The following is a 27,408-nucleotide window of genomic DNA, read 5'->3' as shown; positions in this document are numbered from 1 at the left end:
AGTTCTCTCCTTTATCCCCCGAGTGGTCCTACCTTTTCTCTAGTTATCCTCTTGCTTTTCAAATATGTGTCGAATGCCTTGGGAATCTCTTCAACTAAATTTTCCAAAGTCATTTCATGGCCCCTCCTTGCTCTCCTAATTTCCTGAGATAACAAGGTGAAGGAGGGTCTCAGCCCGAAACGTCAGCCTTCCTGCTCCTCTGATGCTGCTCCGCCTGCTGTGTTCATCCAGCTCTACACCTTGTTATCTTAGATTCTCCAGCATCTACAGTTCCTACTATCTCTCCTAATTTTCTACTTGACTTCTTTCCTACTTTGTTTATATTCCTTTGGGCCGTGTCTTATTTTAGTTTTCTAAATCTTACATATGCTTCATTTAACTGTTTGACTAAATCCACACTCTCTCCCTTGTCATCCAATAAGCCCACACCTTACCATCCTTACTGTTCCTACTTCCTCAAACATGCTAATCTTGAAATCTAATCAGGAGGCATTTAAACAATTCCCACATGTCAAATGTGGACTTGCCTGATAATAGCTGCTCGAAATTAAGTCTTCCTAGCTCCTGTCTAATACTGACATAATTTGCCCTCCCCCAGTTTAGTACCTTCTTGCAAGGTCCCGACTTATTCAAAACAACTCAAAATTATAAGATAGCTGTGATCCTCGTTTCCAAAATGCTTTCCCACTGTAAGGTCAGTTACCTGGCCAGACTCATTTGCCAATATAAGGTCCAGTATGGCCCATCCCTAGTTGGACAATCCACATACCATTTCAAGCAACCCTCTTGGATGCACCTAACAAATTCTGTCCCAACTATGCCTCTTACTCTAAGGAAGCGCCCGTCAATACTGGGGAAGTTAAAAGTCACCCACTACAACAACCCTGTTTGTTTTTGCATTTTTTCATAATCTGCCCACATTAACTATTCAGTGATTCTTGGGAGCCCGATTGTTTAATCCCCTCAAAATGATTGCACCCTTTTATTTTTGAGCTCCACCCATCATGCCTCTGTAGATGAGCCCTCCAGTATGTCCGGAGTGTGGATGTGACATCCTTCCTAGTCAGTACCTCTTTATCTCCCTCACCATCTTGTCAAAAATCAAAAGCACAAACTAGCAAGGAATACAGAAATTTGATATTAAGAGCTTCTTTAAATACAAAAACAAGGAAAAGGGAGGTCAAAGTGAACATACGCACCCTAGAAAATGAATCTGGGAAGATCGTTACAGGGAGCAAGGAAATGGCAGAAGAGTTAAACAGATATTTTGCATCAGTCTTTATGATGCAAGATACTTCAAACATCTCATTAATACTAAATAAAATGATGCCTTGAATTCTACGAACTGAAAAGTAGTACGTAAAGAGATAGTGAATGTATTTGCTGTAATTTTCCAAAAGTAAAACCTTGGATTCTGGAAATGTACCAAAACATGGGAAAACTTTCTCATGTGACACCCCTATTCAAAAAGGGAGCTTAAAAGAAAAAGTGGTGAACTATAGACTGATTATCCTAGCATCTATTGTTGGAAGAGTATTGGAATCAGTTATCACGGAAGTACAGCACAACATTTGGAAATTCATAATCTACCAACCAGAGCCAACATGGCTTCACGAAAGGGAAATTGTGCCTGACTAACTTATTAGATTTGCGAGGAAGCCTCAACCAGAGTGGATGAAGGACAGCCAGCAGGCATGTTGGATTTGGACTTCCAGAAGACACAGCACCTCACGAAAGGCTAAAGCATAAGAGCCCACAGCTTTGGAGGTAGTATACTGGCATGGATAAACAACTAACTAAGGAACAGGTTGTGTATGTGTACACTTATGCGTAGGGGGAAGGTGGTGGTTGACGGGGCGGTGACTGGAGGTGGGTGGGTGGTGGTGGGAGAAGAGAGAGGAGGAGCAGGTTCTCCTCAGATTAACAACCTGTGCCCAGTGGGGTTCCACAGGGATCAGTGCTGGGATCACAACCACTAACAATATATATTAATGACTTGGAAGAAGAAAGAGAATGTACTGGTACTAAATTAGCAGACAACAGAAAAATAAACAGAAAGATAGGTTGTGAGGGGGATACAGTTTACAGAGATATTGATAGGGTATGCAAGTGGGCAAAAAGTTGGCAAATCAAGTATAATGTGGGAAAATGTGAAGGTGCTCATTTGGAAGGAAAAACAAAAGAACAGAATATTGCAAAATATTGCAGAATAGGCAGAAAGTTGCAAAACAAAGGGACCTGAAGGAACTTGTACATGAAACACAGAAAGCTAGCACATGAGTGCAGCAAGTAACCAGAAGGCTAATGGAATGTTAGCCATTATTTCAAGGGAGTTGGAGTATAAGCGAAGGGAAGCCTTACTGCAACTGTACAAAGTGAGCAGATGTGGTTCCCTTGTTTAAGGAAAGATATTGTTTAATTGAAGGCAGTTTAGAGAAGGTTCACTCGGATGATCCCCGTGATAGAGCGATTATCGTATAGCCAAAGATTAAACAGGTTTGGACTTGACTCACCGGAGTTCAAAAGAATAAGTGGTGATCTCATTGAAACATGTAGAATTCTTAAGGGGCTAGACAAGGTAAATGCTGAGTAAATATTTTCCTCGTGGGAGAGTCTACAACCAGAGGGCACAGTCCCAGAATAAAGAGGTACCAATTTAAGACTAAGATGAATGGGAATTTCTTCTGAGGATTTAGAGTCTTTGGAACTTCTTGCTGCAGAGTGGGACAGAGTCTTTGTATACATTTAAGGTGGAGATAGATTCTCCATTAGTAGGGGCATTAAGGGTTACAGGGAAAGGCTAGGAAAAAGTGGACTTCAGGAATGTCAGATCATCTACGACCCACTGAAATGCTGAACAGACTTGAGCATCAAATGGCCTGCTCCTACTTACGTTAATCGACCCTGGCAGTTTTGTGACACAGCTCAGCTGTTTAATAAATATAACATAGGTGCTGGGGTTGGGACTATATATATATTAACGTCTCCCACTTTAGCAATAGTTAGAAAATCAAGTACAGCAGAACAAGTAATTCATTGTACATAAAGTCTCACCTCCATTAGTAAAGGTCTTTGTCCAATGGCTGCTATTCCCTGGAGGGCATTCACTTCTGCAACAAGCACTCTGTGAAGGAGCTGGGAAGGTAAGACAATTCATAGTGAAAGTAGTAACAGCACTAGATTACACCAAATAACAATACATCAGAAGATGGTATCTTGCCATCTGATCTGAACTAAGCAGATAAGTTGTATTCTGAGAGATCTTGCTCCAACACGACGGAGGCAAAATGAGATCGCTGCTAGTTCTTTGCAGTTTAGTGATGTAGTGCCTTCTCCCAGATATGCTGCAGCCAAGGCTCAAGTATCCCGTCTATCTGGTATGGACAGCAGCTAAAACTCCAAGAGCCCAGCTGCACCAAACTGAGACCTGGACAGATGTCATAAGGTTCACGAACAAAGCTCCCTGAACCGGTAAGGGCAACTAAGCCCGATTCTGCTTCAGACAGACACTGCTGATGACCAAAAACTTTCTTCAAAAGGATGGCTATGCTTTATTACATAACGCAGTGATGAAGGATGAATTAAATTCAGCTATGATTCCCCTTACACTTAACAAAGATTACACAGTTTCTATCTTATTACTCATTAGTCAGGCATGTGGAATAACTATTTATCCCAGAACAAAATCAAATGCCTCATTCCAAGTGTATCCTGCTAGTCTGACAAGGCCACTGCCCATGAAGGAACAGGAGAAAATTGAAATGCAAGAGGTAAGCTAAGACAAAGTATGGCTGTATATCAGATAGGATGCAAGGCCAAAGATAGGTAAGCTAAGCTTATACAAGCAAGGGCTAAGGAGACAAATCAGCAGACCAAGGCATTCCATGGGGAATAAATAGGAAACCTCAATCAGAAGACCAATAGACAGAAGTGTCCAACAAAAGCAATTGACACTTTCATGGAAAAGTCACCCAGCTAGCCATTTTAATTGACTATTATTTTGCAGAAAATGTTTGGTGACTGCATAAAAAGTAGATGTCAACTTTCCATTGGATTATCATCCTGACAGGTCGTTGCGCCGTTTGGTGCGTCTGCTGTTCGCATAATCAAACAGGAAACTGCCACTAAAGAAAGGCACTCAATCTTCAACTGTTGGCAAGGGGAGGAAACTCGAAACATACAGCGAACGCTTGTTATTTTTGGTGGGGGTGGGGGGCTTCAGGGTACGGGGGAGGGCAGAAAGACAGCTAGAGCTAAAGATAGTGGAGAGGGAGAGGGAGATGGAGAGGCAGAGGTGAGCAATATAGATAGAAAATGCTACAGAGACAGAACAGAAAGAATGGACACAAGGTAGAATAAATATAGAATAAACACCTGGGATACAGACAATGCAGTGGCAGGGACCATAAGATGCAGGGATTACAACAGAGCAGATAGTGGAAATGCAAAGGCAGGGAATACAAGAATGCCATTGCACTTTTCAATTTAAAAGCAACGTGTTACAGACAGGAAATGCATTGAGTGTGGATAACGAAACGAAAAGACCAGGGAAGCTAAAGATACCGATGCAAGGTTGTACTCAATACACTAGTTACCTTCACATTGCAGACAGTCTGGCCTTGTTGGTTGCTATGTTCACATTTAGAGATGACTTGTTCAATCTGGGCACGATCAAAAAAATCCAGATGAAGCTCTTCTGGAGACTTGTGGCCGAAGTCAACTGAATCTAGAATACTGAGAATCTTACGACGCACTAGATCAGAAGTAACATCGGGGGTATCAGTCTCACAGCTTTTCAAATGGTTAATTGAATTAACATTTACCCATCCATGAACAATTATTTGTACTTTCCTAATATCTTTAAATGTAAGACAATGCTCTGAGGCACTTCACACAGGTATTACAAAACAAAAGATGACATAGAGCCACATAAGGAAATAGAAGGCAAATGACCAAGGTTTGATAGGTTTTAAGAAGAGTCTTAAAGATACAGGTGGGCAAGATTGAGCAAAATAATTCTAGCGCTTAGAGCCCAGGTAGCTGGAGGTAGAGCTGCTATTGGCAGTGAGATGAAATTTGGAGGTGCTCGAAGAGCCAGAATTAGAGGGGCATAGATACCTTAAAAGAGGATTCTAGAACTGCACGCGATTATACTGATAGGGAGACAGTGAGGTAGGGAGATATACAAACAACATGCATTTAAAAAAAAATGCATTGTTTCATTGGCAACTAGTCAAAGTCAACGATTGATGAATGCAATTATGTTTGAGTTCAGACACAGAGGCAGAGTTCTGGTAGACCTCGCGCTTAAAGGCACTAGATGGTGGGAGGCTGGCCAAGAATGCAGTACACTAGTCAGGCCTAGATGTAACAGGGGTGTGAAGGGGTGTGAAGGGGTGTGAAGGGGTGTGAAGGGGTGTGAAGGGGTGTGAAGGGGTGTGAAGGGGTGTGAAGGGGTGTGAAGGGGTGTGAAGGGGTGTGAAGGGGTGTGAAGGGGTGTGAAGGGGTGTGAAGGGGTGTGAAGGGGTGTGAAGGGGTGTGAAGGGGTGTGAAGGGGTGTGAAGGGGTGTGAAGGGGTGTGAAGGGGTGTGAAGGGGTGTGAAGGGGTGTGAAGGGGTGTTTCAACAGATCAGCTGAGGCAGGGATGGAATAAGGTCATGTAGCAGTGGATTATTCAATCACAGTTAGTTGGCAGTGGTGTTAGGGAGGGAGCAGGAAGAGGAGAGGGTGGGAGAGTGGAGGGAGGAAAGAAAGAAATGTTAATATCAATTAGCATGGGAGTCCAGCAGAGAGGTTGGCTGTTAGGTGGTTGGTAGAACCGTAACATTATAAAGCAATATTGATTGATCATTATAACTGTAACCTTGGTAAATCTGAATGATCTCCTGTTGACTTAAAAACACTTCCTACAGTCAAAATGTAGAAATAGCAGCAAGCCAAAGAGAATCTTAGTACTCAGATTATCAAAACATCGTGCACAAATATACAAAGTAATCAATAAGCTAACTGCATGCTCATCTTCACACTTAAGGGAGTAGAAGTTAAGCTTCAGCAAAACAAAGACAAAAACAATATTGGACCACTGCGGACCACAGCTGGAACAGATAGTAGTTCTGGGTTCCATTCCATACCTTCAGACTAAGATGGCCTTGGAATAATTTATTTGAAATGATACTTGCATTTCAATGTGAAGCTCGAGGAAAGATTAAACAAACTACAGGTTGTATTCCCTGGAATTTAACAGTTTAAAGGATTTTTTTTAAAACTGAAATTTCAAGGCATTAAAGGGAAAAAGAATAGGGGAAACTATTATGACTAATTACTAACTCTAGGGTTTTGGATTAAATTCTTAGGCTAAAATTTCAACCCAGAATTTTCAGGCATAAAATCAGGAAACTTTTCTTATGGAAATAGTAGTTGTTGGAATTTATCCACAAACAGCAAACGATGTTAGATTTAAAACAAACTATTTTGTCTGAGATTGCTGGATTTTTGTTAAGCAAAGAGGTTAAAGGTGGGTACGCGGAGACAGGGTCTCTGATCAGTCACAGGCTCACCGAATGGCATAAAGTACTCTAGGGGCGAGGTGACCTGCCACATTCCTGAATCTGGGAGTTCCATTTGATGGATAAGTGTGATATGTGAGAAGGCACAAAGTTCACAGCTAGCACAGGGGAAGTTATAGAGTCATAGAGCATGGAAACAGACCCTTTAGTCCAACTCATCTGCACCGACCAGACATCCCAATCTAACCTTGTGCCATTTGCCCCATATCCCTTCATATTCACATACTCATCCAGGTGCCTTTTAAAAGCTTCAATTGTAACAACTTCCATCTCTTCCTTTAGCAGCTTGTTCCATTCACGCATCATCTTCTGTGTGTAAACATTACCCCTTAACTCACTTTTACATCTTGCCCCTCTAGTTTTGAATTCCCCTACCCTGGAAAAAAGACCCTGGCTATTCACCCTATCCGTGTCCCTCATGATTTCATAAATCTCTAAGGTCATCCCTCAGCTTCCAATGCAAATTTGTTCAGCAAACTGAGCCAAGTGGGCCAAGGAAACCAAGGGATGTAACAGACACAGCTCAATACCACAAACTCCCCTTATTTACTAGATGTTGTCCAATGGCAGAATTAGATTTAATGCCAGATGCTATGTTTGAAATTTTGCACTCTAACGATGATTGAATGAGTAATGTGGTATGAGTTTCAGGGCCAGTGCAAGGCCAGGTACAAAGGTGCTATCGTCTCAATGACTGGAAAACATTATCAAACAACACATCCTTTTACTATCCGTGACCAAAAAAAAGCAAATACGGTCAAGCGGCCAGTGCTTGCACTTTTGATACTCCTCTTCCTTTGGGTATTCTTACATTCTTTGGAAATCTCTGTCTCAACTTGAAGTTCATAGCTGCAGGTGCATGACCAAGTTTCTTCCTGCAATTCCCTTCTAAACACTATTGCAAGGCACAATACAACCGGGGCTGTGGCTGGCAAGGGCGTCTTATTTAGAGGAAGAGCACCAGTTTAGAACACTGATAGGTCCTGGTAATGGTGACAGTAATCATTAAAATACCACACACAAAGTGAATTGGTTTACATATGATTATTTCCATTAATTATTTATACTGCTATATTAATAAATCAGTCTACAAACGCTGATTCACGGTGCTACACCATGCCACATGCTGAATAATGATTTAATGTCCTCTTCATTTTAATCAAATGGGTAGATTTCAAAACACAAATGGAACAGACATGATTCAGAAATTCAAATACCTTTGGTGGTGGTGTCAAAATGCAGAAGCCCAGTTACGTTTCTTGTTTCTTCTTCCAGGCTCCCCTCTGCATCAACTAGTAGATAAAGATGGGGTGGGCATGAGCCATAAAATTGCAAATTTTGCAAATCACACAACAGTCATTTACAGCGCTAGGTTGCTGATGAACTATTCAAATTCATCAAAAGATGAAGGGAGCAGACTCAAATGAGAACATATCAGAGGATTACTTTATCTGAAAAGATCAAAGCCTACCACTTCAAACCTGCGAGCATTATTAGCTCTTTTTAAGAATGGAGAAAGGCAAAATTCCTCAATTAGAAACTATTTGATTTATCTGCTCTTAGAATTGAGGAAATGAAAAGTGGCCGCTTTCTTGTCATCTTTAGTTCTCTTGAGGTTATTTCCCTGAGATTTTTATGCAATTGCTTCTCTTGGGAGGCTCAATCAATATCAAGAAAGATAGTGAAGGTGAAAGGTGGTGATGCTTCACAGGCTTCAGAAAATTTTGTTGCAAAGCAAAAATACTGCAGATGCTAGAAATCAGAAGTAAAAGCTGAAAAGGCAGGAAATATTTAGGTCACAGTCATTTTGGAAGGAGGCTATTTGGTTTATCGGTCTTTACTGGGTCTCTGTAAAGCCAGCCATTCCTTTTCACCACTCTAACTCAATAGCAAATATATTTCCTTCAAGGGCCGATTAATTTTGTTTTGAAATGAATAACCTTCTCTGTATGTGATTCTGTCCACGGATTCTGCCAGAGTTCATGTTTCAGGCCATTCAGCTTTCACAACAGCCGCTGACAGAAGGTCATGAACCGAAACACTAACTCTATTTTTCTCTTGTTACATATGCTACCAGGCATACTGAGCTTTTCCAGCATTTCCTGTTTCTTATTTTTCCCACAATTACTCTTTGTTTGTCTTTAATCTTTCATGGGCTGTGAGCATCACTGGCAAATACCGAGCCCTAACTGCCCTTGAATTGAGAGATAATGGGAACTGCAGATGCTGGAGATTCCAAGATAATAAAATGTGAGGCTGGATGAACACAGCAGGCCAAGCAGCATCTCAGGAGCACAAAAGCTGACGTTTCGGGCCTAGACCCTTCATGAAGGGTCTAGGCCCGAAACGTCAGCTTTTGTGCTCCTGAGATGCTGCTTGGCCTGCCATGCCCTTGAATTGAGTTGCTTGTTGGACCATTTCAGAGGGCAGTTGAGAGTCCACTATATTTGTGTGGGACTGGGATCATACAGAAGGTAGGCCAGGGGAGAACCGGAGATTCCCTTCCCTAAAGGGTGTCGGTAAACCAGGTGGGTTTTTCCAACAACCAGTGATAGTTTCATGGTCACCATTAGAGAACGCAGTTTTGAATTGACTCAATTCAAATCCCACCACATGCTTCATTGAAGTTAAGGGATCAAATGTTTTAAAAATAATAAATTCTCAAGATGTGGATTTTTGGGAATGCTGATATTTAATGCCCATTCCTAGCTGCCTTGACACAACTAAGTGACTTGCTCAGCCAATTCAAAGGGCAGATGAAGAGTTAACAACGCTGTCATGCAGGAGTTCCAATGCTTGACATGAAGCAGAATAGTTAAAGAAAAAAGGGCGAGCTCCTTGTGGGAGCTGTAAAAGAACACCACAAACTAGAGAATGTGGCAAACAGGACTGCACAAACGTGAATGCTTTACAAACCCATAATTCACAAATCATGGTGCATTTTCTTTCATTCCAGCTGTTTCCTCCATTTATCACAGACACTAGATCTTGGCTGGAGTAAAATCCCAGACACCCGAGCTCTGTGACATTATCCACCCCGCCGAAGTAAATCAAGCAGGAATGACTATCGGGGGTCCATGCAACATGGTTTGCGTTCACCTATGTTTTTCCCCTTTCCCTCACACAATACAAGAGGGCCAGTTCATAAAGCTCAAAAACTGGATCTCTCTTAATTACACTTTCCCCAGAAAACGAATTGTCATGCTTCAAACAAATCAATTATGAATTGCACTTTTTTGAAAGAATACCATTGTTTCTGGAGACCAAATAGAGTCAGTAAATAAGAAAATCAAATCAAATGGTAATTCGTAGAGTCAGAGATATACAGCATGGAAACAGACCGTTTAGTCCAATTTGCACATGCTGATCAGATATCCTAAACTGATCTACTCCATTTCACAGCATTTGGCCAATATCCCTCTAAACCCTAGATAACAAAAAGTGTGGAGCTGGATGAACACAAAAGCTGACGTTTCTGATGAACAGTCTTGGCCCGAAACGTCAGCTTTTGTGCTCCTGAGATGCTGCTTGGCCTGCTGTGTTCATCCAGCTCCACACTTTGTTATCTCGGATTCTCCAGCATCTGCAGTTCCCATTATCTCTGATCGCTCTAAACCCTTCCTATTTATGGACCAGTCCAGATGACTTTTAAACATTGTAATTGTACCAAACTTTGGCAGCTCATTCCATACATGTACCACCCTCTGCAAGACAACGGTGTCCCTTAGGTTCCTTTAAAGTCTTTCCCCTCTCACCTTAAACCTCTAGTTTTGCGCTCCCCTATCCGGGGAAAAAAACCTTTGTCTATTCATCCTATCCATGCCCTTCATGATTTTATAAACCTTTATAAAAGTCACCCCTCACCATTCAGGGAAAATAGCCCTGGCCTTTCCTTATCGCTTGAAGCCTCCAACCTCAGCAACATCCTTGTAAATTTTTTCTGAACCCTTTCAAGTTTAAGAAAATCTTTCCTGCCATGCTGACTATCCTTAATCAGCCCTTGCCTTTCCAAATACCTGTAAATTCAGTCCATCAGAATCTCCTCCAACAACTTATCCACCACTGATGTCAGGAAACTTGTCTGTAGTTCCTTGGCTTTTCCTTACAACCTTTCCTAAAAAGGCCACCACTTTAGCCAATCTGTGGTCTTCCAGACCTCACCAGTGGTTATTGATGATACAAATATCTCAGCAAGGGGCCCATCAATCATTTTCCTGGCTTCCCACACAGCCCTGGCAGACGCTTGATTAGGTCCTGGGGATTTATCCATCCCACTGAGTTTTAAGACGTTTGTAATATGGACATTTTTCAAGCTATCGCTATATATTTCTCCACGTTCTCTACCTTCCATATCCTTCTCAATGGTAAATACTGACACGAAATACTTGTTTAGTATATCACCTATCTCTCGCAATTCCACACACAGACGGTCTTGTTGGATCTTTAAGAAGCCCTATTTTCTCCCTAGTTGCTCTTTTGCCCTTAATGTATTTTACCCTTAATCTCTTTGGATTCTCCTCAATCCTATTTGCCAAAGCTATTTTATATCCCCTTTTTGACATCCTGATTTCTCTTGAATATACTCCTCCTACCCCTATACTCAGAGATTCAATCAATCCTAACTGTCTGAGAAAGCTTTCACATTCAGTATGTGGATGCAACAATGAGAGAAGGAGCAAAAACTTGACCTATTCTCAGGAAATAAGGCAGAGCCAGTGACTGAGGTGTCAGTGGGGGAGCACTCTGGGGCTACTGATCATATTTCTCTAGTTACGGATAAGAACAGACCTGATCTAAAAGTTAAAGTTCTAAATCGGGGCAATGCCAATTTTTACAACATTGGACAGGAATCCTCAAAAAGTGAGCGGCAGCGACTATTCACAGGTAAAAAGGACGGTTTGAAATTGGAGGCCTTCAAAAATGAGATAATGACAGCCCACAGGCAGCATTCTCCTGTTATTGTGGAGTAACAGAAAAGTTAATAGTAAATTTCAACTTTTATATTCTCAATTATCTGATATATATGCTTCTTCTAACACAGACATTTTACGGGCTTCAGTTGTTATATTTCGAAAAAAAAAATTCGACCTTTGTACAACTAGAACATTTTTCCTCTCCAGAGAACCCCCACAATATACTCTCAAGTCGGGTCATTTTCACGAACATCCCACTGGGAAAACGATTTTATGGACACCATCAGGTCATATATCCAACTGGTTTTTCTTCAGCGAGTCAAGAAAACTGTTTACCTTGGTGGCACCTCAATCATTACAAGTGTTTTTTCAGCACTCAACAGTCCCAATAAAGATGGGGTTCAGATATAATACTTTGAAAAAAAATTAATTCCTTGCTCCTCCACACTGGTGACAATGAGGTCAATTGTAGACAGATCACTCCTTCTACCAGAAGCAGCCAGTCCCTCCAAAGAGAAATAAACATCTCAGCAGAGACAAGGAAATTAATTTTGAGGATCCATATAGCTCACGTCCACATAGATCTTGGATGATCTGCACAGTCTGCAATTTCTTTTTGATTAGGTGAAGAGAATATAAACATCCTCAGCATAAAAGAATTATCTCCAAACCAATCATGGAGATCACTCAGGATGGGTTTGAGAGCACCTGGTGGCTCCCTGGTTTGAATGCAGTGAAATTACAACACTCAACAGTGGCTGCATGTCACTTCAAATTAGTTTCAATGAAACCAAACAGCAATCTCGGTGATACGCAAACAGGAAGCAGCCAGTGAGAGCAACATGTCAATCATTTCGGGAGGCCTCAAGCAGAAGAAGTTGAAGGGAAGTTTTATAGAAGCAAAATTATGAAGCGTTTTTGAAAAGGTTAAAATGAGGAGGAAATATTTCCAGTGGCTGGATGGTCAATCCTCCAGTCAGACAGAATTACTAACTTAAGTTAGAACCCAATGGAAAATTTGAACTGATGATTTGGAATGCAACGCTTAAAAGGACGGTAGAAATGGATTCAATAGTAACTTTCAAAAGGAAATCTTAAATATTTAAGACGGACAAAACAGCAGGCCCTGATAATAAGAGAAAGTGCATTAACTGTATGATTCTTTTAAGAGCCAACACAGACAATGATCCAAATGGTTTCTTACTGAGTTGTGTGTTTGTGATCCCTGTACACATTCAGAAATACTTACCAGAGTAAGATCGCAGTGGCACATCATCAAGCAGCAGATGGAGGAGGCGCTGTGTGTGAGAACGCTGTCGATTCAAAGATGTCACACGCAGTTCGATCCCAGCAGTCTTCATCAACCATGACATCTGGTTCAAGGCTGAGATTTTATGGCCTGTGGAGAGGAATTCTTTCAGTTTTGAATGAAGTTACAATTTATTTTGACATACAAAGATACCGGTGAAAAGACAGAACACAAAACATTGGATGAAACTGAAAACCAAGTCGTAATCAAAACAAGAGGGAATGAAAACAGATAGAAAAAAAGACAGTGGTTTAGGGAACATATCAAGAGGCAAAAGACAGACCTTCTAAAATGAAAGAAAATTCAAAAGTGGGAAGAAGGAACAAACTTGAAATCATCTACCTTTAACTGTAAAGGGAAGATGCTGCAGCTGGGAAAAAAGAAAATCTTGGCTTGTTCTCAAGTATCGCATGGTTGGTCCAGAGGTATCTGAATATGCACACAACTGATAAATCACCTGGAGGAGGAGAAACATTACCAATTTTTCTTTGAGTGAAGGCATACAGTAATTGTGATTTTCAAAAATGAGGAACAACTCCACGATTCATTTGGGCAATGCTTGTTCAACTCTTCCCCGAATAACACTGACTTGGTCCCTGAGGTTAGCTGCCAACTCCTAGGACATCTGGTGCCATGCATCAACCCATTTAGAGAAAGCTAATTCATTCCACTCTGTGCAGGGCATCAAAATGAAATGATAAATTTATTATTTTGGTGACCATAATTATATGAGCTGAAGAACAGGAGTCACAAGCAACTCATGGGTTTATTTTCTTTACTCTCTAAGGTTGCTCACACCAACATTGACATAAATTTAGTTTATGATCAAAGGTGGGATTAGGAGGGTTGATGGTAGTGGGGGCACTGATAAATGGGGTGTTGGTTTGAATTCTGGGCAGTACACTTGAGGAAAGCCTTAAAGACGGAATAACACATGGTGAATAGTTCAGACAACATTTTCTAAGTAGAGGAGCTGACACTCACATTGGCTAGAGTAAGAAATCTCCAAGGTTCTCTCACCATCAATGTCAGTTCTGGGACAAAAAGCTACCTGACTGGACAAGAAAACAAAAAGGGAGCATCCATGAATAACATTGGTTCTGGTGAACTGAAGTGAGTGTTTAAGGCAAAAAAAATCAAGTAGGACTGCAGTATGGTGTTTTCTAATCATTTTTAGATCTACAGGAGAAACCCTCCTGTAAGATCATCGGATATAAGAGTAGAAGTAGGTCACCTGGCCAATCGAATCTCCTGTGCCATTCAGTGAGATCATGGTTGATCTGATGATCCTAAACTCCATTTTCCTGCCTTCTTCCTATAACTATTCAATGACATTCCTGATTAAAAGGGTGTCCATCTCAGCCTTGAATATACTAATGACCCAGCCTTTTGCATAAGGAATTCCAGATTGACTACACTGTGAAAAAAATCCTTCTCACCAGGATGGATGTAAATGGACAGGCCCTTTCTCTGACATTGTATCCGCTTGTCCCAGACCTTCCCAAAAGGAAAAGCAACTTTTAGCATCTATTCTATAATGGTCCAAGAATTTATATATTTCAATAAAGGCAGCTCTCTCCATCTAAATTCCAAGTACAGGCCGAACTTACTCAGCTTCTCCTCATTAGAGGGTCCCTCCATTCCAGGGATTAACCTGGTGAAACAAACAAAACAGAAATTGCTGGAGAAACTCAGCAGGTTTGGCAGAATTTGTGGAGAGAAACCACAATGAACATGTTTAAGCCTAACAACACTTCTTCAGAAGTTCAAAAGATAGTTAGGCCACAACTGGAGTACTGCTTAAACATTCTGATCACCACTTAAGAAGCATGTAATTGCACTCAAGAGGTTGAAGAGATTTACCACTATGCTGTCTGGCCTGGCAGGTCCAGGTTATGAAGAAATATTGGATAGGCTGAGATTCTTTTCCTCAGAGCAGTAAAAGTTGAGACAGGTCATCACAAAGGTCTATAAGATAACGAGGGGCATAAACAGGGTGGATGGGAAGGCACTTTTGCCATTAGTAGCAGGGCCAAAAGCCAGAGGCCGCAGATTGCAGGCCAGAGATAGAAGCTGAAGAGGGGAAGAGCCTGAAAACATATTCACTTGCATTGCCTCTGCATCCAGGATTATGGGCGAAAACCTGAAAAACAGGATTAGTTCAGTCAAGTTGCTGTCTGGTCTAGATATTATGGGCTGAACAGTCTCCGCTGTTCTGGCACCTATGACTGCAAGTTATTTATCTTTTTAGGAACTGTAACAATAAAGTCTAAGGAGAGGCACGTACTCATCAGAAGAGGAACACAAGCTAATAGGTTTAACAATGCGATCAGTCACCTCTCTCTCAGGATGCCAAATGTTGCAGCTAATATATCCTCTCTCAGAAATATTCTAGGAATAGGAATACACCATTCAGCATTTCGAGCCTGCTCAGCCATTCATAACTAGGCTGATCAGTACCTCAAATCCATTCACCTGTTTTATCTCCACAACTCTCCAATCCTTGGGCAACAAAAATCAATCTCAGTGTGGAAATATTATGGCAGTCTGTTACAAAATACTTTTCAATGGCAAACAGTCATTAGCAAAGATTAACAAAAACAAGGCAATGCCTCAATTAAACAGATCCAAGTAAACACCAAGTATTCGTCTAAAATGGGGATGGGGTAAGAAAGTTAACTCCTACCTGATAGCAAAGCTCAGCTAAATGTGGAGATTCCTTGACTGCAAGGGGCCCATTCCTTCCTTCAGTGCCCTTCTCAAGAATATTTAAAATGGAGTGAAGGCAGGTTCGTGGACAACCAAGAACACCTAATTTACATTAAAAATAAATCCATTTCAACACAAACTACAATACTATCTAATGTTGTTGTAAATCATATTTCTGGGGAACAACAGATTGACTACAGAGGCAAAGAGCAGTGGTCGATGCCACAGAAGGAATGGAAAAACATGTCTGTGAAGGCGTTGTTCTGGACCTGCATCACTATTACAGCATATTATTAAAACATTAATGTCTATATTCATTACCTAAGCCAAAAGCTTTTGTAGGGACAGGAAGATGAAAGCTAGCAAGTTTTGAGAAGATTTGTAGCTCAGGTTGAGGTTCTGGATGTGAGTTTGCTCGCTGAGCTGGAAGGTTAGTTTTCAGACGTTTCGTCACCATTCTAGGTAACATCATCAGTGAGCCGTGGCTTCGTCGGAGGCTCACTGATGATGTTACCTAGAATGGTTACAAAACGTCTGAAAACTAACCTTCCAGCTCAGCGAGCAAACTCACATCCAGATGAAGGCTGTTTAATCATGGTTGTTTGAATTTCTCCAAGTGTCTCAGCGAGCATATTGTAGAAGAATTTAAAATATTGAAGATTTCTAAGGTGGAATTGTACGAAGGAGGAGGTCACAGTTGAAGTTACCTGGATCTTGCAGATTGGTGGCATTCACTGGCTTTCGCAATTCATAACCCAGTAAATACAATGCCAGGTTGGGAGCTTTCAAGTCTAAGGAGTTGATCAATAAACTCAAGATATGGATTTTGGTGTCGTGTCTGACCTGGGTACTTCTCTTCTCTGCAACAACGCCTGTGATGAGAAAACAGATCTGAACATAATGATAACCCAGTAACAGAGTACTGTGTACAAGGACAGAGGTTAAAGGTCACAGCATTGGCAGGGAACTGGGTTCAAAGGACAGTGTAACAGGAATCAACAAGTGGAATCAGAGACTGGAGTTGAGATATAGCAGAATGAATAGAAAGCTAAGGAAGAGCAGGAGACAAGCTGGTGGAAGTCAGAAAGGAGAGAGAGCCAGAGAGTTGGAAAAGATTATAGCACATTCGGCATTGGTTGCGTTGACTAATGATTAGAACATGTGTATATGGAATTCTATGTCTAGAACAGCCAACAAATAAAATAAAATTCCAAATAAACCATAAGGCAAGTGAACCAATCTAACTTTAAAGATCCTGTGCAGGATACCCAATTAAGTACAAATGGTAGCGTAAATCATTTATTCACAATTTGGAGCTGCACAGCATTGTCAAACTGAAGCTAAATTACATTTCTTCCCAAAGACATGAGGTTACAATGACCTGCCAATTCCAACTGCAATCCAATTAAAACAAAGTTAACTGGTGCCCTCATATATAGCTTTGAATCTCCACATCACTTTCCCAGAATGGTACATACCAGTGTCAGCTTGAATCATTTCTTCAGCTCCTTCACTGTCCAAGCAGTCCACAAAACCAGACATCAAAGTTTCACTGACAGTCTACATAAAGGGCAAGAACGAATCACTGTTAGCAGGACACATACCTTTTCTTCATTATGAATGCACAAATCTGATGAACAGTTAATACGAATAGACATACAAGTTACAATTTTTATCCTTATGTTGTGGACTTTCATTGACAGGGCATGAAATCTGACAGCTAGCAAAATAGTAATTGTTGGAAATTATGTAACAAAAGAAAACGCCTGCAACTCAATGGTATCAATGTGGATTTCAAAAGCTTCAAAATCTGCATCACCCCCTCCCCCACCGCATCCCAAACCAGCCCAGTTCGTCCCCGCCTACCTAACCTGTTCTTCCTCTCACATATGCCCCTCCTCCTACCTCAAGCCGCACCTCCATTTCCTTCCTATTAACTTCATCCCGCCCCCTTGACCTGTCCATCCTCCCCGTCTGACCTATCCCCTCACCTACACTCACCTCCACTGACTCCATCCCCACCCCTTTAACTTGTCTGTCTCCTCTCCATCTTCGATCCACCTCCCCCTCTCCCTATTTATTTCAGAACCCTCTACCCCACCCCTTTTCTGATGAAGGCTCAAGGCCCGAAATGTCAGCTTTTGTGCTCCTGAGATGCTGCTTGGCCTGCTGTGTTCATCCAGCTCCACACTTTGTTATCTCAGATTCTCCAGCATCTGCAGTTCCCATTATTTCTGACGCAAAATGCTGGTAATATTCAGCGGGTCGAGGAAACTCGAAGAAACCAAGTTGACATTTCAGGATAGTGATCTTTCACTGATTGCATCAGCCAGAGTGGAGTATTACCAACATTTTCTGCTTTCATTCAATTTCTGAAACATGGGAAAGTACACTGCACACAGGTGTAGAATTCATACATTTTGCTTTGACCATTTGTGAGATATTTTTCACGTGGACTTTGGAAAATCAACAGGAAGCAATCCCCAGTCAGGATCACCAATGGTTCAATGCAAAGTACTCCCAATAAAGGTACAGAATAAAAGCTAACATTGGTATGTTGGGGATATTATACCAAAGTGTCCCCATTTATCAATAAAATCAGTGAATTATGAATAAAAAAACATACTATGAAAGAAGACACAAAAACAATTCAGCAAAAGAGATTTAAGCAAAGGTAGGTAGTGAGGATTAGGTGCTGAGGGAGGAAATTCCAGACTTGAAGGTGAATGCAGCTAAAAGCATGGCTGCAATTGGAGCATGAATAAAACTTGTGCGTATGATGCCAGAAATTGAAGGCATGTAAGGCTGAAGATCATTCCAAAGAAAGGGAAGGGGCAGGACAGGAAGAGGTATAAAATTATGAATTTTAAAGTTAATTCCTACCTATAGAAGAATTTTGGGTTTATTTATTTTTATGACTGGGAGGCAGTCACACTTCAATGTCAAAGTTAACAATCCATTCAACAGTTTCAGCTGATGTCGTGAGAGTAGTCACAATGCTAGCAGGAATGGATCTCCAGGTAGGACTTCAACATGTTGGTGACGATCCGACTTAAATGGATATAATCACAATTTAAGTTGTTTCTTGCGTTCCAATTTCGAAGCAAATAGTCACAATATCTTTGGCCACTCTTCAAGTGGTTGAGACTTTCCATGGGAGGTTGAAGCCTGGAACCCCACACAAATCAGTAACCAGTCTGACAAAGGGTTTCGTCTCGAAGTGTTTCCTGCTCCTTGGAGGCTGTCTGACCTGCTGTGCTTTTCCTGCTCCACATTTATTGACAGTAACCATTCTTCATTATTTTGTGTTTTCTGGTGGGACGTGCTTTTAGTTTCTAGGTTATGGGACATGTTCCAATAGACATTATAGGATTTCAGGATTGTGTCTGGTTTTGATGTTCTGAGTCAATGGGAGTGCTTGGTTAGCTGTCAGCAGGCGATGTTCTTTGTGAAGAATGCTTACCTCCCATCAGACAAGATTTTCATTGTCTGTGAACACAGGAAGCTACTTAAGCTGTGTTGGCCTCAATGTTGTAGAAATAATCTCAGTTTCCCAAAGCTGGATATCTATCATGTTTATGTGGTGGTTCCTGGGCCAGATAGTGCTGCAGTGCTCTGCTGTCAGCTAGACCAGGGTGCTTGAAATAGCCAATATTGTGTCAACTCGGTAGCCCAGCTGGCAACCACAGGCTCTAGTCTTGGCCTTGGTTCTAGCATTGATGTTCGGTCAATTATGATTTAAAATGATGCCAACATACGTGCCATTGGGGCTTGGGAAGTGGAGTGATCAGCACCGAACTAGAGATGAAGTTTTTCTCCTCGGCTTTGGCTGTATTCAGACAGAGATTGGAGTCTCCATTTTCTGAAATAGGTTTTCAGAGAAAATGCATCTTCCATGAGTTTTCTTGATGCTGTGAAACCCAGCCAAGTCGTCAGCATATGAGCTGTGGCTTGGTTGAAGAGAGATCTCTGGTATATATGCCAAATAACTGATTCCTGTGGGAGTTGGTTATGTGGGATGAGAAGTGTCTCTGAAGCTGCTTATGTGTGGGAAGCTGATTTGATCTGAAAGGTTCACACATCTGTGAATCATGGAGTTAATTAGTCGTAGAGGTTTCATACAGCAAATTTTAAAACAAAGAGTTCAGCAGTGTGCCTGTGCACCACATTGTCACAAGCAAAGAATAACTCCAAGGCAGTACCCATTCTCAGGATTCGCTAAAAACAAGCCTTAAAATATTAGGATAACATCTTGAGGGACTTGACTGGGTGGACGTTTAAAAATATTTCCTCCTGGGAGAATCTAGGACGAGGGCTGTCGCTTGTTGGGTTGTTGTATTATAGAAGGTCTAGAGCACCTGTGGCCAGTATGAAAACCTGTGTCGTGGTTCGTGGGGCGACACAGTCTGTTTAGGTGGCTTTCCAGGACCCTTACATTATTGATTGCATGCAATGATGCAGTAGCTACATTGGTTATAACCAGAGCGATAACCTATAAAAATGCAGAGGCTGGAATTCAGATAGACAAACAGGAAGATGAAAGAACACAGCAAGCCAGGGAACACCTGGAGCTAGGTAGACAAACTGGAGACAAACTACCCTCACTTCCAATCCTGACACCTTATTGCCCAGAGGACTCACCATTGAGTTCTTCCTTTTCAAATAACCTTCCCACCCATCCCTCAGCTCCTGTTCCAGCCCCACCTCCTCTCTTCCATTCCACCTTCTGACCCTCTCGTGCAGCCACCAACATGATTCATCACCACCACCCCCCACCCACCCCGTTGACCAACTAGGTCGCACCTACTACCTGCCACCACCCATCGCCAACATTCTGCCACCATTTCTCCCCCTGCCTTTACCTGCAGTTTCCCCCTACCCCCACATACAGTCTTGAAGAAGGGTAACACTCAGAACATTGACTGCTCCTTTCCTCCAGATGCTGCCTGACCTGCTGTGTTCTTCCAGCCTCCTGCTTATCTACCTAGGTTATCATACGGTTTGCCTGACGAGGGAATGCCCATCATTTTGGACTGACACAAATGTGGATGCAGGTGAACCATTTTGCTCACCAATTCCTTCCCTGTGGTCCAATATGCTTCAGGGATTCTGCGCAAGTCCCATCGACCCCAGCTGCTTTGAGTGACCTGGTAACAATCAGGGCACTGTCCAGTTGCTCTTGTGAGGGACTTGAGAAGATTGTCTGCTGTGGCAGCCTTGAAAGACTTATTTAATGCTGCTTTACCACTCAGTTATCTTCCTGGCTGTTTGCTGGCCGGGTTTATTTGGTGCTGTTTAGTGATGGAATTCGTGTGGATCCTGCGCTGCTGATACAGTCGATGCTCTGCTGCTCCCAGGCAGTGTAAAGGTTTCTGTCCCTTCAGCTTGATTGCCTGAAGTGAACCTTTTTCAATGTTTTCTGCAATCTTACGAGGTATCCTTCTTCCAGGGAATCAAGACAGTCATTGTCACATCAGGGCCTTGATTTTCCCCTGTTATTCCAGGGATTGTTCATTTACCAGGGTCTAGCATGGTAAGAAATTTCTCTGAAGCTCCAGAGTACAAATTTGGTAGCTGTAATTTTGAGAAGTTGAGCGAAGTAGCTGCAGTATTTGGGAAGGTGCAGCATTCAGTTAATAGTGGGTTGCCAAGTGCCTTCTGTTGGTATAACAGCTGCCCCCAGGCCCAACAAATTCCAGCATGGTTTTGATTTTGCAATTATGGATGCACATAGAGACCAATGCATAAGAGTTGTATTGTGTTGGGAATGGGGGAAGTGGGCAGCAGTTATCAAGGGCACATCTGCAGTTATGACTGCTGATGCAACTGGCAAGAGAGGTAGGAAACTTTAATGCAGTAATCCTGTTGAAGTCAATTTCCCAGCCTGAAAACTTGCAAAATAATGCTGTCAAAAGTGTAGATGAATGCCACCCACACAGCTCCTGGTCCAAGAGGTAAAACCTGACAGAAATTTTGGATGAGGACAAGTTTTAAGTTGGGTGGAAAATGGGATTGTATTAGGGAATCACTATTTTAAGTCAAGATGCAAAGTAAAGCTCTCTGCAATCTCCAATAAAACACACTCAATTCAGGCAGGGCATTTGTTATGTACAACCCAGCCTTACGTTTCGAAGTGTGCCAACCGTCACATTAACGTAATATTCTTCCAAACAAGTCATCTTACATCTTCATGAAATGAAACTGACAATTTAAGGAAATTGCTGCATCATGTAGACATTTTTATGGTACTTTGCCCACTTAAAACCAAAGTGCTGTAAGCTTACAGTGAACAAACAGCAGGAACAATTATCCCATTGGCCTCAACTCCATTTAAGCTCAGTACAAAAGGTGAAATATTCATTGTATTCTGCAGTCTTAGCATGAATTCACAATTTACCGCAGACACAGTTGTATCCAGCTCTATGTGGTGTGGATTTTTAAAACAGATCGTGGGTGTCACAAGGCTGTACAACTCACCTGGTCCTGAGTGAAGTCTCCAACTAGCTTAACCTGGATGTTTGGATAGCGCGAGATGTAGCAAAGTATCTTGGCACTTTCAAATGCCAGGTCAGGATTGGTGTTTCCATGGCTCATGTATCTGTTGAACAGGAGAAGTAAGTGAAAGAGATACAAAAATCCTTAACACAACATTTAAAAAGCTAAACAGTTTGAAATTCACTAGCCAATCGCACCAACATCCTGAAATGAGTCATCGATTTCTAAATATGGTGCCCGACAGTTCAACAGAATGAATAACCCACTATGCTAACTAATATCCATGTATTCCGTAACCTCAAAAAGCGATGCGCTGAAAAATTAGACTTTTAGACAATGAAGACAACATCATGCTCAGAACAGAGCTTGAAAAATTACTCATAAACCATGATGGCAGAAATTTGTTAGGAATGGAAATTGTGTAGAAGGGCAAAGTTTTTTAAAAGCAATTTAAAGCAAGGGATTTCAGCAAAAGAGGAACAGGGAGGTCAAAGGAACATAACTGAACAAAAATAATACAAACTCGCCCTGCAGGAATTGCATATCCCATAGAGTGAATGGAGCCTTAAGGCTGACACCTGTGATGCTGGGGACCTTGGAAGTTAACAGAGATGGTCCATCTACTCAGCACGTCTGACTGAAGATGGAATGCAAATGCTTCAGCCTCGGCTTTTGAGCTGAAATGATGGGTGCTGCTGCCAGCACGAAGGATGGGGATACCTGTGAACCATCATCCTCCAGTTAGTTGTTTAAGTGTCCAAAACAATCCAACACAGGAGGTGACAAGACTGCAGAGTTTTGACAGTTCTATCACATGGTGCTTCTGTTGTTTAAATACAATGCTGCATTGTAATTTAGCAGGGTGAAGGATATACTGTGCCACAGATATATAGATTGTTTTCGGATACAATTCTGCTACCTCTGTTGATGGCTTACAGTATCTCATTGATATGTTGTTTCAAATCTATTTAATTCAGCACACAGCACTGAGTTTTTCCTCATTGAAAAGGCAGGTCTTTGACTGCAGAAGGACTATGTGGTGATCACTGTCACCACACAGCCATGGGCAAATGCACCTGTGACAGGTAGATTGCAAAAAACATCCAATATAGTTTCCTCATGTTGGTCTGCCACCTTCAGGAATCCATCAGCTTGGTCAGTAGTAGTAAGACTAGGCACCTCTTGATGATGGGCACACACCACCAGAGCATATTCTGTGCCTTTGCTACTGCCGGCGCTTTCTCCATGTGATGTTCAACATGGAAGGATTTGGTGTACAGATTGATGGATGTCAGTATATGGTAACCAGCAGATCTGCTTCCTCCATTTGATCACTGTGGACACCAGAACATGGGGGATTTGAAACAGGACTTAGTGCAGATTCTTATAAAGGGGGGAATAGAGGTACAAAACTATAGTTCTCTGGATGACAAAAGAGGTAGAGAAGGAAAGAAAGGAAAGAAGAAAAAGGATATACGAGAGCTGTCAAGTTAAAGATACAATTGAGAACCATGCAAATACAGAAAAAGGTAATAGTATGAGAACAGTAACGGCACCAAATCTTGACAAATCCAAAATCTCCCGTCAGCATGTAAAAAGCAAAACAGCAGTAAAACGAGGAGAGGAGCCAAAAATAAGTAATGATTTACAGAGGCAGGCAGAAATACTAAATGAATACTTAGTATGTGCCTTCACAAGTGAAGATGCTGCCAGAATCATAGTGCAAGGTAGTTAGGATATTAAAAATTGATCAACAGGGTGAATTAAAAAGTTACGTGTACTTAAGTTGGTTAGTCAGCAAAACTGGTGAAGATTCAGTGAACGCACGTTGGAAATTGATCAAAAGAATGTTAGGGCAAGCTCAGCATTTACATGCCAGTCAGTTTAACAGCAGTGCTGGGAAAAATAGGAGCATGATAATCTGTGACAAAATAATTAATTATTGGGACAAATATGAAATATTTGAGGCCGGTCAATGTCAGTTGGTTAAGGGCAAATATTGTTTAACCAACATAACTTCATTTTTTGATGAGGTAACAAAGAGTTGATGCAGGCAAATGCAGAAATTCAATGAAGTGTCATATAACATTCTATACAGCAAATGTTAAAGGCCATGGAGCAAAAGGAGCATTGTCAGCAATAATACAAAGTTAGATAAGGGATACATAACAAAAGAACTGGCATTAACCTTTTTAAAAAAAGTTGAGGAAGATACTGATTGCTTCCTCAACTAAGTTCAATGACCGCAATTTTTCTAGTTCTATATCAATGGTCTAGACTTTACTGTCCAGCGCACAATTACAAAACTTGCAGCTGTCGCAAAATTTGGCAGTGTTGGTAATAGCAAGGAGGATAGGGACAGATTTCAGCAGTGTACAGACACATTGGAGCAATGGGTGGAAACATGGCAGATAAAATTTAAGGCACAAAAATAAAGTGACAATTTTGCACGCAAATCAAAAGAGGCGATATAAAATAAAGATACGATTCTGAAAAGGGTGCAGGAGCAGAGGGACCTGGAGGGTATATGTGCACAAATGACTGTAAATGTCAGGGCAGGTTGAGAAAGCTGTTATTTAGCCGCATAGGATCCTGGGCTTTAGAAATAGAGTTATAAAGGAACAGCAGCAAGTGTGTTCTGGTGCAAATTTGTAATTATGTATCACATATGATCACAGCATTCCCAGGCCATTCGGCCCATTGAGTCAACACCGACCCACCTAAGAGCATCCCACCCATCCCCACAACCTTGCATTTCCCGTGGCTAATCCACCTAGCCTGCACATCCCTGAACACTATGGGCCCTTAGCATGACCAATGCATGTAAACTGCACATCTTTGTGACTGTGGGAAGAACCTACAGCAAAGCTGTGCAGACATGGGGAGAGAGTGTGCAAACTCCACACGGACAGTAGAATTGAACCCGGGTGCCTGTTGCCGTAAGGCAGCAGTGCTAACCACTGATTCACCATGCTGTCCAAGTTTGGTCAGAACTGGATTGGACACATAGGATAAAGTATTTCAGTTGGAAGGGCAAGAGTCAAGAGCCTGGGCTTGTTCCCCTTACAGCAGAGAAAACTGAGTGGAGATATGACAGAGGTATTCAAAACAACAGGACACTGGGCAGCAGATAGGGAGAAAAAGTGCCCACTGGCAGAAGTGTCAATCTGAAGAACACCAATTTAAGGTGAATGGCAAAAGAAACAAAGACACCAGAAAGAAAAACTGCTTTACACAGCAAGCAGTTCAGATCTTGAATGTACTGCCTAAGAGTGTGACACATTCAGTGGTGGCTTTCAAAATGGAATTGAATAATTATCGAGAGAGAATGTATGTGCAGGGGTATAGAGGAGACGAAAAAGCAGAGGAATGGACCAATGAGTTACAGACAATAGACAACAGATGCAGGAGTAGGCCATTTGGCCCTTCGAGCCAGCACCACCATTCATTATGATCATGGTCATTGTGATCATGGTTGATCATCCACCTTCAGGATCCTGTTCCTGCCTTATCCCCATAACCCTTGATTTCACTATCTTTAAGTTGCTTTTGCACTGGGTTTGCATAAGCATATCAGGCCAAATAGCCTCTTCCTGCGCTAAAAGAAGAAAAAGGACAAGCAATCAACTAAAATGGACAATATTAAAAGGGTACATGAACGGACATATCTGAGAATGTATGCAAAGGTGGAAGGCACGTTTAGAAGGCTGCTTAAAAGGACAAAAGAAAAGTCTGCACAAGAAGTGACACAATTCTGACTCAATCTCAGAACTGTTCCACACAGAAACTCTATCCTGCCTGCACTGGTTCTCTAAATCAGCATCATGATTTAGTGTAGTTTTCGTGGATTTTTCCCATTACTTCAATTGGACTTGCTCTATCATACTTCCAGCAGTGCATTCAGCAGCTTAAATCAAAAGATTCGCTGATAAACTGCAAGGCTGATTACCCAAAAGATTTACTTTGGAGTACGAGGCAACCTTTTACCTTGAAAAATAAACTACATATGTGGGGTTAGATAAAGTACTCCATCGGCAATACTTAAATTTATAAATCATCTTATCATACTGAAATGTCTCAAATGTTTCACAATATCAGGTATCGGTGAAGTGCTTGACAAACCAACAGAGAAGTGTTTGATTGTTATATGAGCAACTATTTCAAAGTAATTAATGCTGCAAAACATATTTTTGAAATATAAAAACAAACTTTGCAGGTCAAACTGTACCTGAAAACTCTTCAAACTGATTTGAGTTCATAACCAGGAATTTGTGTTATTCAAACACTTGCACACTGTTAAATAATTGGTACTGTTGAAGTTAGAAGCTAGATTTTAACTGAGCTTCCACGTTATTAAAAATACAAGTATAAATTCATGATACTGAAGTCAAAGTAACAGCAATGATCCCAAACATACCGAGCAATATTGACAACATGGTCAGCCTTTTTGGTGCGTGGATTGATGCCCTGAAGCAGCTGTTCAAGGGGTGTGGCGATGACGGAGGAATGGCTTTCTCTTACCCAATCCATGAATTGATTCTCCTTCTGCAGGGCCAGCTCCAGAAGGCCCAGGGAATATTCCACTGCTTTTTCCAAGTGCTTTTTACCTGAGGCATCAGCAGAATATGGTTTGTGATTAACAACATCCCATAGTACAGGTGTTTTGAGAAGTGAACTCCTTATACATGTTCACTGAAACCCTACATTCTAAAATAAGCAGGAACTCAGAACATTAATATGAATTAATTGTAGACAATTGACAACAACTAAAGCCACAAAGAATAAAACATGAGTCAAAGCTAAATCCGATGGCACTCAATAAGAATAAGAATAAGTCATAAGAATCTAGCAAATCAAAAGTGCAACAGAAGTGTGACACACTATGTGTTAGACAATGATCACAGCAATGTGCTGTTTACAGATGACAAGCTTAACATGGTGATGCTCACAGTTCATCAGATGTTCAAGAAGAAAATTCTGCTCAATAAGAACAAGATTGTAACACTGTATAAAGCAGAACACTTGAATTTTCTGTGCAGGTCTCTTTCATGATGATTAAATATGTTAAGTCATCACCAGGTGAATTCAAGTTCAAGTTGCTGCTGCATATCACAATGCCACCCATTCACTTGGAAGTGGTCATTCAGCTATCACTATGGAAACAACATAGCAAATGGAATAATAAAAACAAAAGGAACTTGCACATCAGTAGAGAGAACAACAGAGTTAACATTTCAACTCTGTCAAAATGGCCCTTTGTCAGAACACAGGGAATAGAAAAAGAGATGGCAGAGACAGGCAGAGAGAAGGAAGAGATGGTCAAGCGATAAGGCGAGAGTGGCAGAGTGAGACACAGCAAGACAGCAGTGATCGACGTGCACTTTAAATCAATCTAGACAACTGCCTTTACTGCTCG

At 41.5% G+C, this 27,408-nt stretch overlaps 1 protein-coding gene across 2 annotated transcripts in view; it reads right to left on the bottom strand.

Moving 5' to 3' along the window:
- Positions 1-27,408, bottom strand: part of nup205 (nucleoporin 205) — a 100,602-nt gene that overhangs the window by 36,435 nt on the left and 36,759 nt on the right. For both annotated transcript variants that reach the window (XM_048549296.2, XM_048549297.2), the window contains 10 exons: positions 26,410-26,599; positions 21,975-22,095; positions 16,976-17,057; positions 16,205-16,369; positions 15,475-15,599; positions 13,131-13,245; positions 12,729-12,878; positions 7,784-7,858; positions 4,596-4,753; positions 3,055-3,135 (listed from right to left, as the gene is read on the bottom strand). In XM_048549296.2, coding sequence (XP_048405253.2) covers positions 3,055-3,135; positions 4,596-4,753; positions 7,784-7,858; positions 12,729-12,878; positions 13,131-13,245; positions 15,475-15,599; positions 16,205-16,369; positions 16,976-17,057; positions 21,975-22,095; positions 26,410-26,599 — 1,262 coding nt within the window. The remainder of the gene's footprint in view (positions 1-3,054; positions 3,136-4,595; positions 4,754-7,783; positions 7,859-12,728; positions 12,879-13,130; positions 13,246-15,474; positions 15,600-16,204; positions 16,370-16,975; positions 17,058-21,974; positions 22,096-26,409; positions 26,600-27,408) is intronic.

This window comes from Stegostoma tigrinum, chromosome 18, assembly GCF_030684315.1.
Source record: "Stegostoma tigrinum isolate sSteTig4 chromosome 18, sSteTig4.hap1, whole genome shotgun sequence".
Lineage (NCBI taxonomy): Eukaryota > Metazoa > Chordata > Chondrichthyes > Orectolobiformes > Stegostomatidae > Stegostoma > Stegostoma tigrinum.
The sequence above is the reverse complement of the archived record's forward strand: the minus strand, read 5'-3'. Positions and strand labels throughout refer to the sequence as shown.